This window comes from Nipponia nippon, unplaced genomic scaffold (assembly GCF_047370975.1).
Source record: "Nipponia nippon isolate SJK-2023a ecotype South Korea unplaced genomic scaffold, ASM4737097v1 scaffold_9, whole genome shotgun sequence".
Lineage (NCBI taxonomy): Eukaryota > Metazoa > Chordata > Aves > Pelecaniformes > Threskiornithidae > Nipponia > Nipponia nippon.
In genome coordinates, this window is record NW_028262413.1 from 27,154,689 (window position 1) to 27,168,851 (window position 14,163).

The window sequence follows — 14,163 nt, forward strand, 5'->3', positions numbered from 1 at the left end:
GCAATCAAAGCGCTTAACGTCCGCTTGGGCCTTAATGGAGATAAAGGCTTCCCAACCAAGGCTAGCTTCCAGATTTTAAGATTGAATGAGGAGAGGTTTGGGGTTTTTTTATTAGCAATAGTCATAATTATGTGGAGTTCAATAGCTACTGGATCGTTAAACTACCTGCGTATTTTATGAAAGAAATCTTCCAATGACCCCCAGGGCTCTTTGAAGCGCAGCAGGAAGGCCAGTGCCATCCTCTGAGCGGCTGGTAACTTTTTAATACGTGGAACAAGTTATGTTTACGCACCCCAACCACTACAGAAAAAGGAGGGCTTTAGCCTGACCATTTCCAAGATGCGTGCAAGTCATACTTACATGATAAGCATTTTTAATTTGTGTTTCTCTGGCGTAAGTTTTTATCTTTATGATTGTTTGTAGAATTGGTTTTCCTGGAAAAAGAAATAATTTTTAAAATGCACCAAAATCAATCACAGCTGTAGGAAAAAGTGTCTTTGTACACACTAAGTTAAACAGCATTTCATTCTTCCTCCTAACTCGAGTGGCTAAAGACAACGCAACTTTTGGACTGTATGTTGCCTCCTTCTTGCCCTGTGCAGTTCACCTCCTACACCTCTCATTCTGCTTCCTGGTTTTACTGCTTCCTTCCTTCCTAAAAGAAGCTGTTTTTCTCCGCCTACTTTGCCAATTGCTTAAGATATTTGTAAAAAAACATTTATCAAATCTGCTACACCAGGCAGTCAGGGAGACTACAGGTGGCTTCACACAAATATTTGTTTCCGACTCCTTCAGCACTATTTGTTTTTCTAGAAAGGACCTTGCAGATATCGCTTTTCTTCACTGCAATGCTAACAACCACCCAAGCAACGGGTCCTTTACCATTAGTAGTGTTACACCTAATATCCATCTTGGGTACTGTAAACTCCCATAAACCCTCACATTAAGCTCAGTCATGTTTTTTTCTTAAAATGCACTTACATTGGCCCAGCTGGTTCATCATCTGCAGCAAGAATTCCGATGCAATCCAGGGAAAGACAAGGAAAGGAAAGAAAAAGAGAGTCAGGCTTTGCACCGTAACACCGGCTGAACTGCAAACAGCAAACCGATCTATATACAGCGTTAAAGGCCATTCCACTTGGTAGTGCAAAGATTCATGGAGTTATTTTTCTGGATTCAAGTTTTAATGGCAGGTATGTTGCTTCAATGGTTTTAGTTAACACTTTGAATGCTTGTCATGAAGAACTGCAACTGTAGCGGACAGATTGTTGCAATATGGTCAGACTCATCTTGTCCCCAAGTTCCAGTGGTTCAATCTCATAAAAACTAGATGAGAAGACAAACCAACGTTTCAGTTGTAAAATCCTGCTGGTTATTTTCTTGCATTGATTTTTTTTTTTTTTTTAATATTTTTTTAAGCCATTCTTCAACCGCTGATGGGTAATTGCTGGTATATACACAACAGGGTATATACACCATATGCTCATCTTCCCCCCGGGATGATACAACCTCTACATATTCCGTTTTTTCAATGTCTAATTAGAACGGACCAGGTTAGGAGGAGGTTGAAGCTGCAACACTTGATTCGGGTATCCAAACGTAGTCCTTGGGTAGCATCAGGCATTGTGCGTGCGGCCGACAGAGCACAGGGCTCCAAACACCAGGGAAAGTTAGGGGTGTTGTAATACCTCCAGACACAACAGACTTCAGCTACAGAAGACTGACAGCATTGTTCTGCCTGTGTCTCTTGGCAAAAATATTCTCTTTTAAGAATTGGATAAAGATCTGCCAATGAATAATGTTTCGCATTAACTCTTTCATGACCAATTGAACGTTGTTTTGAATTATAAAACACCTTATTTTGCCCCCAAGCTGCAGTACAGAAGACAGAAGTGCATTTAAACAGCAGTACAAAAATCAATCCAGAAAGTTAACGCTCCTGTAGAAGTATTTTGGGGGGACCAATTCAGGACCTGCTGTTTTTGGCACAGTTGCCGTTCCCACCTCGTGCTCGAGGGATTTTTCACTGAAGTCTTTAAGAAACTCTCAGCAGGATTCCACAAGGGTGCTTAGTGCACATGAAGCAGTTATGGAAATTACAGTCTTAACAGTGTAGGCATCCGCATGAGCACACGCTAGGAGTAATGTCGGTCGAAGGGGACATTACTCCACCTGTACCTTCAAGGCAACGGATAGGCAAAGCCACCGCTAGCACAGACAGTGACCGGAACAAAAAAATAGTTCAAAAAAATAAAGAACTAACCACAAACCAAGAGCTTTACAGCCAAAATAACACACTAGCGACACACCAGTGTCCACAGAAGTCCATTACCAGCAACAGTACACTATCGGACAAGATACAGAGAGAACTAGGACTAGTAAGGACAACCAGACATCAATGTGCTGTTGTATATACAGTGGAGATATACAGAGACACATCAGGTACTGAAACACAAAGCACAGTAGAGTAAATCTAGAGCTTCCCTCCACAAACATCTTTTGCTTCACAAAAGATCTTAAAGCAGGCTGTGCTACGGACTCCGCACACCGGCACGGAAGAGCCTCGGACAGACAGACAGCCCTCGGGTCCCCCCACCCCCAGATCAGTACTGCTACCGATGCCATTCTGCTTTCGGACTCGGGTATCTCAGCTTTCTAACAAGCATAATCGACATCTTTGAGAGTTTGTTTGGCCGGACTTCAGAAATACCAAACTGCACCGTTAAGATACAAGCTCTCTGTTGCTATAAAACAACCATTTTTCCTTCTCCGTTAAAATATTCAGATGCCTATTTCAGATAAGTAGTTTTGTGTGCTTAAAAAAAAAAAAAAAAAAAAAGGCTTCACATTTATAAAGGCTGCCATCAGCTGTTCTCCTAACAAAGATCCAACAAAAATGCCTATTGGAATACTTCAGATTATATGGTGGATCAGCACCACTCATCCCTCTCCCATCTATAACCTAAACGGAGGTAAAATAAGACCGAGGAAAATTCCTCTGTGCGTTACTACCCTGGTCAGCCATTTAACTGCTGGAAAAGCATCCCCAGTACAGTACGGACAAAGACCGAAACCTTAGCAAAATCAGGGGGCAACAGAACAACAGAAAAATAAGTACAAAATTAGACTAAATAAAGATTAAAAACAGCAAACTGAAATCCAAATTAGTTGTGAACGTGAATGAAGAAGTTGTAAGGAAAAAGTGTTAACATTATGACTTGTGCATTGTATAGACTGAAGCGGAGATTAAACAAACTCCAAAGCATGCAGATCTCTCACTTACCACCATTTTTTTAAGGGTATGATGCAATTGAAGGGGGGAAAAAAAAAAAAAAAGAAGTCATAGTAACCGACAAATATCAATATAACTCAAAACCTTTATGCCAGAAGACCTGCTCTAGTAACCAATTGTCTCTAATGTAAAACCTATGGCCATAGAGAACATCCTCCCAGTATGCTGCTTCATTCCATTCCGAACCCATGGGGCTCCCAAAACGCTGCCAGGTGAGCTGCAATTTTATAATTGACCACACTAACACCCCTCCTTTGGCAGGAATTTCCTTTTGAATGTGGCATTATTTATGTAATACAAGATTTTAAAAAAAACCCCAACCAGCCAAGCCGTTCTTGTGGGTATAGTGATTATCTGCTCAGCGTTGCCCTGAAGTAGCACATTTCTGAACTGAAAGGTTAGAATTGCTGCTGTCTTTAATGCATCGTGTAACACATGTAATCAATTCTTCCAGGCAAAAATATCTGGACATAAAAATTGCAAGATGACGACAAATAGATTTGCTTTAGCTCCTCCGCTTCTATTAACTGTCTGGGAATGTAACTCGTGCTTCGGCAGTCTCAGAAGGGGGCTGTGCTTTGTGGCCCCCACCTTTACTTTCAGCCTTAATTTATAAGGCATTTTAGATGTTACTCGGTTTCTTTTACCTTCTTTGGAAAGCTACAGTGTTTATTTTTAATATCAAATTAATCTTGTGTAACCTCTTATGACTGGTGGAAGTTAAAAATGAAACACTTAACGGGTATTTCCAGCACTAAGATTCACATTTGTGCATCCAAAGGGACTCTACGTTTCTGCTCATGCTTTAAAACTTGCAAAGAAATCTACACAAAGAGGAGTCAAGACCAGCAGCTTCAGCAATGGTTCTTCTACTGGCACATGGCAACCCTTAGACCTGCCTTTACAGATCAGTAGTGAACTGGAGCATTATTAAAATGAAACTTATGTTCAATTTCTGTTCAAGTGCTCGAAAGGAAAAGCCAGCGCCTGTGGCAGCTTCGGGGTCCTGTGTTACGATACAACTTCTACTGTCTGCAAAGCAATTTCTTGCAACTACTACAGAGACTGCTGGGGAATTCTTATATTTAAAAGCTAGATTAAGGTTTTGCTTTCTGGTAAGAGAAAATTTGACAGTGGCTTGAAAACTTTTGAGAACATTTGTAAGAATTTAGATGCATTTGTCCAGGTTGGAAAAATTAAAATTTTGTTAATAAATTTTTCAGTTCTTAACTTGTAAAACATGCAGAAGGCTCCACATCGAGCACTCAAAACAGTCCACAGCCACGTGGGACGGTGATGCATTCTCACAAGGTAGCTGTTCACAGGGACACGCGCGTTTCAACCTGCGTTAGCCACTCAGGGCTTTGGTTGCACGCAAAGATTCGAAGGCAGCATTTACAACCACGATGCACGTCGGGTTTGGAGCAATGCTCTTCCCTTTGGCTTCGTTAACAGGAATGCTTTGGAGGGAGGGGGAAGAAGAGGCGAATGGAGACACTCGTCTTGCTCCATAAAGCAAACCAATAAAAATAAAGCAGTTGCTCTGAAATGGAATGAAGGCACAAGCGTATCGGCAACGGAGACTCTCTGGCCAAGGCTACTTACGTGAGACTGGAGGAATTCTGATCCTATAATAGCATCTAACAAATTAGTATACAAAGGCCCAGAGGAGCCAGGCTATTCGATTACCACTGTGATACAACGATGCTTGCTGTTAGGTGTAGTTGACAGCTAGACCCTCTCGCAATGTGCCTGTCTGACAATTTTCTCCCCTTGATGAATTTTAAGTGTGGGAGAGACAGGTGCAGGTAATAAGGGAAAAAAATCCCAAAATTAACTTGTTACAAGGTAAACAGTTTCAGTGAAAACATTTCGTTCTTTAAATTACTTACAGTAATAGCAGGAACAGGGAAAGTCAAGAAAAAAAAATGAGTATTAGAAAGAATGTGGGGATACGGATAGAGCTTCTGCATAGCTGGAGCAGAAAAACATTCTTTATAGAAAGTCTTTGTATTAAGCTGAGAAATGAGAAGGGAAGAATGAAAAAGGACATGTTATAACCCAGTCACCGCATGGATTTGAACTAAAGATCATGTAGAATATGGATTTTAAAGTAAAAACTGTTTACATTCCTATGGGGGAATGTAGCCAAGAAGTTTTTACTTTCTACTTACCCCAGAACACACCCTTTAAACCAGCGTCTTTGCTAATTTAGGCTATTTGATCCAACAACAACAGAAAAAGCGCTTTCTTTAGGAATCTTTGATATACTACATTCAGGTCACAATGGCTGATTGCTACATCTATCAAAAATAAGCAGCTGAAGCTATACCACAGAGGAATAAAGCGCTATTTGCTTCCTTTTATTGTCAAGGGGAAGTCCAAGCAGCTTGCATTCTGAGCAAAATGCATCAGCAGTCCTCTGCTGAAACCGTTTCCCATCGTACATGCAGTGATGTGCCAGCGGCTCTGACCTCAACATGCCACATTCATGCAGCTTTCATCACCAAAAGCCACTGGAAGCTGCACGTTATTCACCCACTCTTGGTGTTATAAAACCTAGCTGCTCTCCAGTAAAGGTATGTGAGCCATATATTGCTTTACCACGCGTAAAGCAAGTCAAAGCTCTCATTTTGAAAGGATGCAGAAATTCAAGTGCAATCTGCCCTTCCTTCCTCCTTCCAGCACATAATTTGGATCCAAGGGGGCTCACACCTGCGGGCAGGTTACTGGAGGTGCCCACTGCAGTCACCTCCCCCCCAGGAGGACGACAATGCCCCTAATCCACAAGCACAACAGCAAGAACCTGCACTGGGCATCCGCTAATGCCATCCTTGCACCATTTCTGGTGGAAATATGGATTTCACAGGTGCAAAGTTCCTTTTTCTGCTATACAGCAGCAGAAGTGAAAATAAACTGAATTATGTGAAGGAGGAGCTATTAGCAAAGGAACTACTGAGCAGCCCTGTTCCATGGCATAAAAAGCAAATAAACTAAAGACAAAAGCAAGGTCCATGCAAAAAAACCTGCAGTCAGGAAATGCCAAAGCTAAAGGAGTGTCCTCGCCCTTCCAGCATGGCAGCGCTTCTAGACGGAGGCAACACCTTTCGTGAGGCCAGCGCATACATTGGGAAAGCGTCTCGTAACACACAGCCCTTTATCCCCCCCAAACTCTGAAACCTAAGCGGCCTCAGTCTGCAGCTAAACAGTAAATTGAGAAGAACCACTCCAAATTTAACCAGGTTATCTGTCACTCTACCCATCTGCCAAGAGATGAGGCAGTTGGCACACTAAGACAGGTAATTTTTAGCCTGTGGAACATTGAGATGAGAGAAAGGGAATTAACTCAACTGGCTTGATTTTGGCTGGCCAGGTAGAGTTCCCAAGCGCTCTGGAAAGCATCCCAGACACCTTCCAGGATGGAGATAATGTTTCTCTCCAAACAGTCACATCCCGCACTAGCAACTGGGTGCTTCTGTTCAGCATCAGTTATTAGAAGTCCTTTTTGGCACTTCTTTGTTTAAACTTGCCAAAACGGTACAGCCCTCAAGCCTTGCTTTTTTTTTTTTTTTTTTTTTTAGGCTGATGCAGCTGTAAGACCACTCTGAAGTTCTTACAAATATCCTCTTGCGTGTATACAAGTGGACTGCAAGTACAAACACTGAAATTACTGATCTGGTTTGTCAAAGGGTTATACACTTCTGAGGTTTGCCGGAGAAACATCATATTCCTCTAAAAACAGTTGTTCATCAGCCAGGGTGGAGTGGGGGGACCCTCAGGATTTGCCGTCTCACTACCTTTTGCTACGGTGAATTTGAGGACTCTCTGGAGATGTGGAAATGCTAAATTGTTCAATACAGTTCTCAAAAAAAGAGCAGCAAGATGAGCAGTTTCTGGAAGGTGGCACCTCAGTGAAGGCAGGCGAGTACAGCTGAGAAAGGTAAAAGGACTCAAATTAAACATGCTTGTTATTAGTGGAGTCTGGAGCAATCCTGCTCCAGCTTTCAACTTGGGCTGGTTTCATCCAGGGGGATGAACACAGCACGCTCTGAAGGGCTGCCTGTAACTTACGTAGGTTTAACTGAGCCAGACCTAGAAACGATGTCACCTGGGTACTGCACGCGGTGAGAGCTCAGCGTAGGCACCAGCATCTCCCAGCAAGACCTGAGAGAAATGCAGTTCTACTGCATTTCATCCTACACTGTTACTGGTCAGGCTCTGCACGGGTTGCAAGTGTACTTCTAGACTGTTGATTTAACAGTTTCTTCAGCTCCAGAAAGGCTTTTGATTTTTCTGTATACAGGGGAAGTTACCACATTTAGCATCGCTGTTCTTCTCCAAAACTTTTTAAGAAATCCTTAAAGTGTCCTGAATAAGTCATCTTTGCACTAGGTCTATGCAGAAATCCTCACTCCTGAGATCCTCTCGACAGGACAGACGTTAGCCAGTACGTCAGAGGATTCTCAAGGGGAAAAAAAGCCCGGCTGAACATGGGAGACATCCCGCCTCCTCTCCCTAAGGTGGGATCTACAGCACCCCATGGGCCACCCCAGAGGATTGCAGAGGGTGCAACAGGTACAAGACTTGCACCCCAACATTTAGGCTGTTTACCAGTAGCAGACGCCTTATCTGCAGGAACAGACAGCCTGCAGCAGGACCACGTGCCAAGCCGAATGATAACGATCCACTAGGCAGCAGTCCAAAGTAAGATGCAAAACGGCCATCCATCCTCAAACGTGGCTGGGGTTTTTTTGGCTGCTTCTACCTGCTACTCCAGAGCAAAGGAAGAACTTCAGAGAAATCTGATGACTAAGGAAGGTCCAGAGTTATTCCACCATGGGAAGACAGGGAGAGGGGTGATGGTGGAGACTACGAAGGAATCTCAGTGCTTAAGGAAAAATTTGGAGTGGTACAAGGCCAAAATTCACATCCCAGCAAGAAGGGCCATCAGTGAGGTTACTCTGCTGATGAGGCTGCCAGTTTTTTCCCCTGTTTGCGAGGCGGCACTGACAGCACAATCGTTATTGCTGCAGCAGCTTCATAAAAAGATCTGGCACAACGACAACCCTTGTCCTTAAAGCTTAACACATCAAAACCAATACTAAAAAAAAAAATTTGGAAAACCAACTGATAGTTGAGAGAGATCACAGCTGTTGCCAAATAATATTCATATTAAGTAATATGGTGTTTAGACTAATATCTGCATGAGTTGCTGGCTCAGCTATAGGCTCATTGCTGTTACCCGCTACAGCTCACTGCAGCATGCGGAGGTGGATATATGATTTTGGAAGCAGAGTTTTTAAAATTCCAAATGATAAGCATGCCATTGCATTAAAACATTAACTTTGGCATTTCGTAACAATGTATTTAAAATAAAATTCAGAATAACCTAAGTAAAACATCCAAGTGTGGAAATCAGCAGACTACCAATGATTTCTCACATATGCATTTGTAAAATGCCCCTGCTTATAGGGTGTTTTCCACCACAATATCACAGAAAGCTTCAAATGCCATTACAGAAAGTGCAAGAGTATCCAAGGAAATGTAGGACTCAAGTCAGCCTTTAGTTGAGATGATGTTGTGCCAATTGTGTCTCTTCATCCAGGCAAACCTAATACATGGATATTGACTGTGATGTTCAGTATTGGATTTTGTCCTCCAAGAAAGTAGACAGAGAAAACATCTGTCCACCACAGAGGTGCATCACTCTCCAGGACTCAAGCTTAGCTGCCTTTAAAATAAGAGCAGACCGAGCAAGCAAATTTAGTAACCTCAGTTACTTGGCTCATCATCTTGGACACCTCCATCAGAGATGATAAGCCTCGATCCCTCAGGCATCTGTGGCCAGACCAGCCAGGAAAACTTCAGCCTTTGAAACAAACAAGTAGTGAACTCCATCTCCAATGTGTGCTTAATCGCACTAACATTGGGGTTGCATTGCGATCTGGTCAAGTCAAAGCCAATTTCTGTTGGATTAAGTCCATCTGAGGATGCTTGTAATGAATATTTACATATAAAATTACAATCTGGTATCTTGTTTCGATCCTTGTGAAACGTCATCAAGCAAAAGTCTGAAATGCAGGGAACTATGAACAGCCACCAACACAGAGGTGAGATTCTTTCCAGCCATCCCAACATCAAAGTTAGGCCAACGTGGCATAGCAATATGGGAGAAGTGCAAGAGAACATTTAAATCGTCTTTTTTGAAGTTTTCTGCGCTGGTTGAGAGCCACTTTGAGGAGAAACTGCTGGCAGTATAAACCCCTTAGCAACTGTGAAGCTGTTAGTTATGCAGAGGAACATGCACTACAGAGTTTAAATTTTGTTGGATACACACCTAGACCAGTCTCAATGCATGCTCTATAAGCAGTTAGTAAATGCTACTCAAGTGGTTAAGATCAAAAGCTAGTTTCCTCTAGGTATGTACTACTTAAGACAGTTTTCCATCTGCTATGGAAGCGATCCAAGCCTCAGCCATTCTCAAAGTATTAACATTTATTATCTGTTTCATAAGATTTTTTTTTTTTTTTCATTCTCCAAAACATAGCTTAGGAACAGTGAAGTTGTTTTTGCCCAAACTTCACAAGCAGATCAGTGTTTCAGCACCTACATTTTCATCCCAGAAGGCAAATGTCTTGCTGCGTTGTTATTGATCCCTTGTGCTGCTAGACAACTCGTCACTGCTGCACAAGCTGCAACACAGCTGCCTTGGGGAGCTACCTACCATGCTAGAGGAGGGCTCGTCCAGCCCAGGAAGACACTAACGATGCAGTGCTTCCCGAACGGATTCAGCATGTTGCCCTCCGCGTACTCCAAAGCACCTGCTCCGTTACTTGGACGCGTCATGTTCCTACAGCACCGTGGCATACCACCGCTTCTCACAAGGATTCCTTGGATAGGTTTTCTTGATAAACACTGTAGTAAGCAGCTAGGTGTCACTTTAATTAAAGCCTGTTTCTCCATGTGGTTCTTTCAAATACTCATTTTATCCTCAAATTACCCCTTCCCCCATCTTTTAAAGAGGAAGGTATGCAGAAGAAGCTCAAAGATGAAACAGTTACTACTTTTTGTGTACCAAACACTGTGTAACTAATTAGTGCTACCATCAAACCTGATAAATACCTAATCTTTAGAAAGTGTAACTCAGTGGCTATTACAATTATATATAGTTTCCAGAGCATTCCTTAAATACAGATTCACAGTTACAGACCAAAATAAGAGCCCTACCCCCACCCTTTTAACACTGAAAACATGTTTTATTTCTGAAGCACCTCTGCGGTCCCAGTCCCTTTCAGTGTAACGTTTCCTTACAAAACCTGCCTGGTGTCCAATCCAGATGCCACATGGAAGAGGGAGTGCCATCAGGGATTAGAGTGTTTCCAGCTCTCCCCTTGTGCTGCTCTACGCTCCTTAGGGCTGACGTGCAGGATTTCTCAGGGCTAATACAGCAGGAAAGAGACGGGAGCGCTAGACCCACCTTGTGTAACAAAAGCTTTACAGATAATGAAACAACCACCCTCCCACCCCATAGTCTGAGATCTTGGGGAAATCCAGCGTTAGGACTTTGCACAGCACTTGGACCCTCTGCGCTTGCCGGGCTTAATGTTTGGTGAGGGAACAGATGAGAAACCAAACAGCTCAAAGCTGAATGAACTGTGCTGCTGATCGTTCCTGCCACAAAGCCCCACTTGGTTCTGCTTCCACAAGTTCGCTTTGCCCTTTTTTCCCCCTCCTTACAAGTGGCTTTGAGCACACTTACCGTCTGGGACTTCATCCGGCCGCTTCCTTTTCTCATAAACAACTATGATGACAACGAGGATAACGATTTCTGCCAAGATCCCCAAAAAGGGCCAGAGGGGAGCCAAGTGACTGCGGACACGGAGGATGGTTGTGACCGAGACAGAGCCGACCTGGTTGGTTGCGTTGCATTGGTACTCGCCAGGATCCTCGTTTATCTGTAGGTTTGTGATGCTGAGCTCAGTGTAGTTGTCTTTATTTGAAATAAAGAATCTGCCGGAGGAGTTGTTGATGTCCTGATAAGAGGAGGAAGGTGGAAGAGGAAAAGAGCAAGAGCTTTAGTAAGTTCTGGTGCCTTTTCAAACTAGAAGAGATTTGAGGGATTCTTCAAAGAGGCTGGTTCCTTAACACAACAGAAAAGTCCACTGCCAGTGTTTATTCTGTATCCCTCACTAAAGTGAATTGTGCTTCAAAACAACAACCAAAAAATGCCAACTTGACTGACAAGCTTTATTTTTATCCTACTTTAACAGTATCAGCCATGAAATACACCAGTGGTTGCGACCATGTAAGCTACCATGTTCTCAGCCTTTTGCTTCAAGAGAAACTGTTATGCTCCACTCACCAGTTTACAGCAATAAGATGAAACAGGTCGACCTAAACAGATGAGACAAGTAACAGGAGAGAGGATACATTCCCTAGCAGAGGACAAAACGTTTTCAGTGTAGAGTGGGAAAAAAGAAAAACAGTACCCGTTAAGATTATTCTGCACTTCATTAGATAGCATTTTCTAACTATTTAAGGTATGACGGACCTAATAAATTTTTGCCTCTGCTATGTTTTTAAAAGAAACACGCACTGCTCACAGATTTGTGGTCAGGGCAGCCTAAGCCAGTGACTTCAGGAACATTTAGAGAAGCTGGAATTTGAGGCACCATATTCTTTCTCCATTAGAAAAAAGACTTCCAGAGTTGCTTATGTTTAAAGAACTAAAAAGGGAAAAAACTTGACAAACTATGGATGTTTGATCTTCCTGAAAGTTAATCGTGGATGAATTTATCAAATAACTTAACCAGAAAAGACAGTGTGAAGGGAAATGCACAGAACACTATACAGGGCTCTCTGACTCACAGCACTGGGTAAGTCATTCACACAGCACTGTCCCTTAAAAATATAAGCTCACACTTAACAGTGAACAATCAACCCATACTATTATTTGCTTAATATTTTTTCTTCATCTGTCAATCAAATTGCTACCTCTCTGGCAGATCATACAGCAACATAAAAATAGGTGGCTGAGGATTTAGCAACCTCCAGCTTCTCTTCTGCTATTCCAATTGCTGGTCGAGGTTTTTTTGCTCATTAGATCAGTTGCCACATGGAAAAAAATATGATCACTTAAACACTAACAGGTATCACTGCCACATCCTCATGTTAAGTCTTGTGAGGTCAAACAGTAAAATGGGAAAACAGTTTGAGAAATTTATAACCAAATGCATTTTTAAATCACATTTTATAACTCATGTTTTGCAATTCATAGCAAATACCCTGAACATCATATCTTTCTGGACAGTTCATAACTTTGCCCAGCAGCAATGCAATGAGCAACTCTGTTTACACAGCAACAATACAAATACCCATTTTATACTCACTGATGCTGAAAAATTTCAGCTTCACTCACTAATGTATCAGACTTTTGAGGAACTGCGTTTTGAGAAGTTATAAGGCACCCTAAGTAATACATCCCTAAAACCAAGGTGCTTGTTTCCTTCCTTACTGGGGGTTTTGGCAGGGTTAATACACACCTGACACCCCAGTTCTCTTACCTCAAATACTCCATTGACCTTCTTGCGCCACACCCACTCGGGATGTGGGAAGCCCACAGACTTGCAGTACATGAGTGCCTCCTGCCCCTCATTTTTATTTTCACTTCGCTTGTGGCCAGTGATGTCAGGAGTAGCTATGAAACAAAACAAAAAAAACTGTTTACAAGCTGCTCATTAAAGAGAGAGTTATTTCAAGCTCTGAGAATTTGAACAGAAAAATAAGTGACAAGTTCCCTGTAAGCTGTTGCCTTTCCCACACTGAGCCCATCTTACAGAAGAAAAATTGCGATTCCCATGTCTCTCCAAGCAGCATCTCAACTGAAGATCTGCAAGAATGTCCTTCAGGCTTGGTTTGCCAGACAAATTGAGGGACAAGGGAGAAATCTCAACATCAAACCTGAGTTATCTACCACAAGCCTACAAAACTAAGATGGCCCAGCCGTTCCCCAGTGCAGGAAGCTGAGAAACATCCACGTCTCCCTGCCGACCGCTCAGGAGTTCCCTGCGGCTCTGCAGTTCCTTCAGCTTTGAAACAGAGCTGTCGGAGATTCTGGTCACAACTTGCCCATCACGTCAGGACTCTGAACCCATAGTGTCTTAAGATGGATTTCTGAAAGCTGAATCATAGGTATTCTTTCTTACAGCAAGAGTTTTAGATTTGGTCCACAGACGTGCTGTGACTTGTTACACTTTACACTTGTTACACCTTACAGCGACATTACTCCCGGGTACCATTGGGTACCTGTAATGCAGCAGAAGTCAAAATCCATCCAACAAAGATCATTTCATTCAGCCCACCCACAAATACATCTATGCTAAGGAGGGCTGCAGGTGAAGCTGGGCAACCACAAGCAGAACACAGCCCTGAATATCAGCAGAGGGTCTTCTGAATTAACTTATCCATAAATAACGTCACTGCCATTTGCCACAGCAGCCCGTTGCAGCCTAATACCTCACGAGAGATTACGATGGATCAACGGACTGCCTGAGCTGAACCTTGCTTAAGCAGATGGCTTTGGTGCCGCAGTGACCACCTTTAAAGCCCATTCGCTTTCAAGCTTGCTAATTATGTCACACGTGGCCTGCTGTGTGATTGCAGGACACTGATCTGTTAATCCAGTCAAAGTCCAACCTGAGTTCTCCAGGAAAAGACCCCCCAGGCACTGGAATTTATTACAAGGGTCTATTCAAGGGGAGTTCCCTTTACCACTAGCAACCCCTACAGACAGGTATACAGAGGGAGCACAGGTTTGTGACAGCTTATCTGCAGCTGCAAGCTAAAAGAATTAAACAGATTTCACAGTTGTC

General features: G+C 42.8%; 1 protein-coding gene across 2 annotated transcripts in view; it reads right to left on the reverse strand.

Annotated features, from left to right (window-relative positions):
- The window catches only part of NPTN (neuroplastin), a 60,854-nt gene that overhangs the window by 858 nt on the left and 45,833 nt on the right, over nt 1-14,163 (reverse strand). For both annotated transcript variants that reach the window (XM_087743531.1, XM_087743530.1), the window contains 4 exons: nt 12,856-12,989; nt 11,052-11,325; nt 982-1,003; nt 361-434 (listed from right to left, as the gene is read on the reverse strand). In XM_087743531.1, the coding sequence (XP_087599657.1) occupies nt 374-434; nt 982-1,003; nt 11,052-11,325; nt 12,856-12,989 (491 nt within the window). In that variant the 3' untranslated portion in view covers nt 361-373. The remainder of the gene's footprint in view (nt 1-360; nt 435-981; nt 1,004-11,051; nt 11,326-12,855; nt 12,990-14,163) is intronic.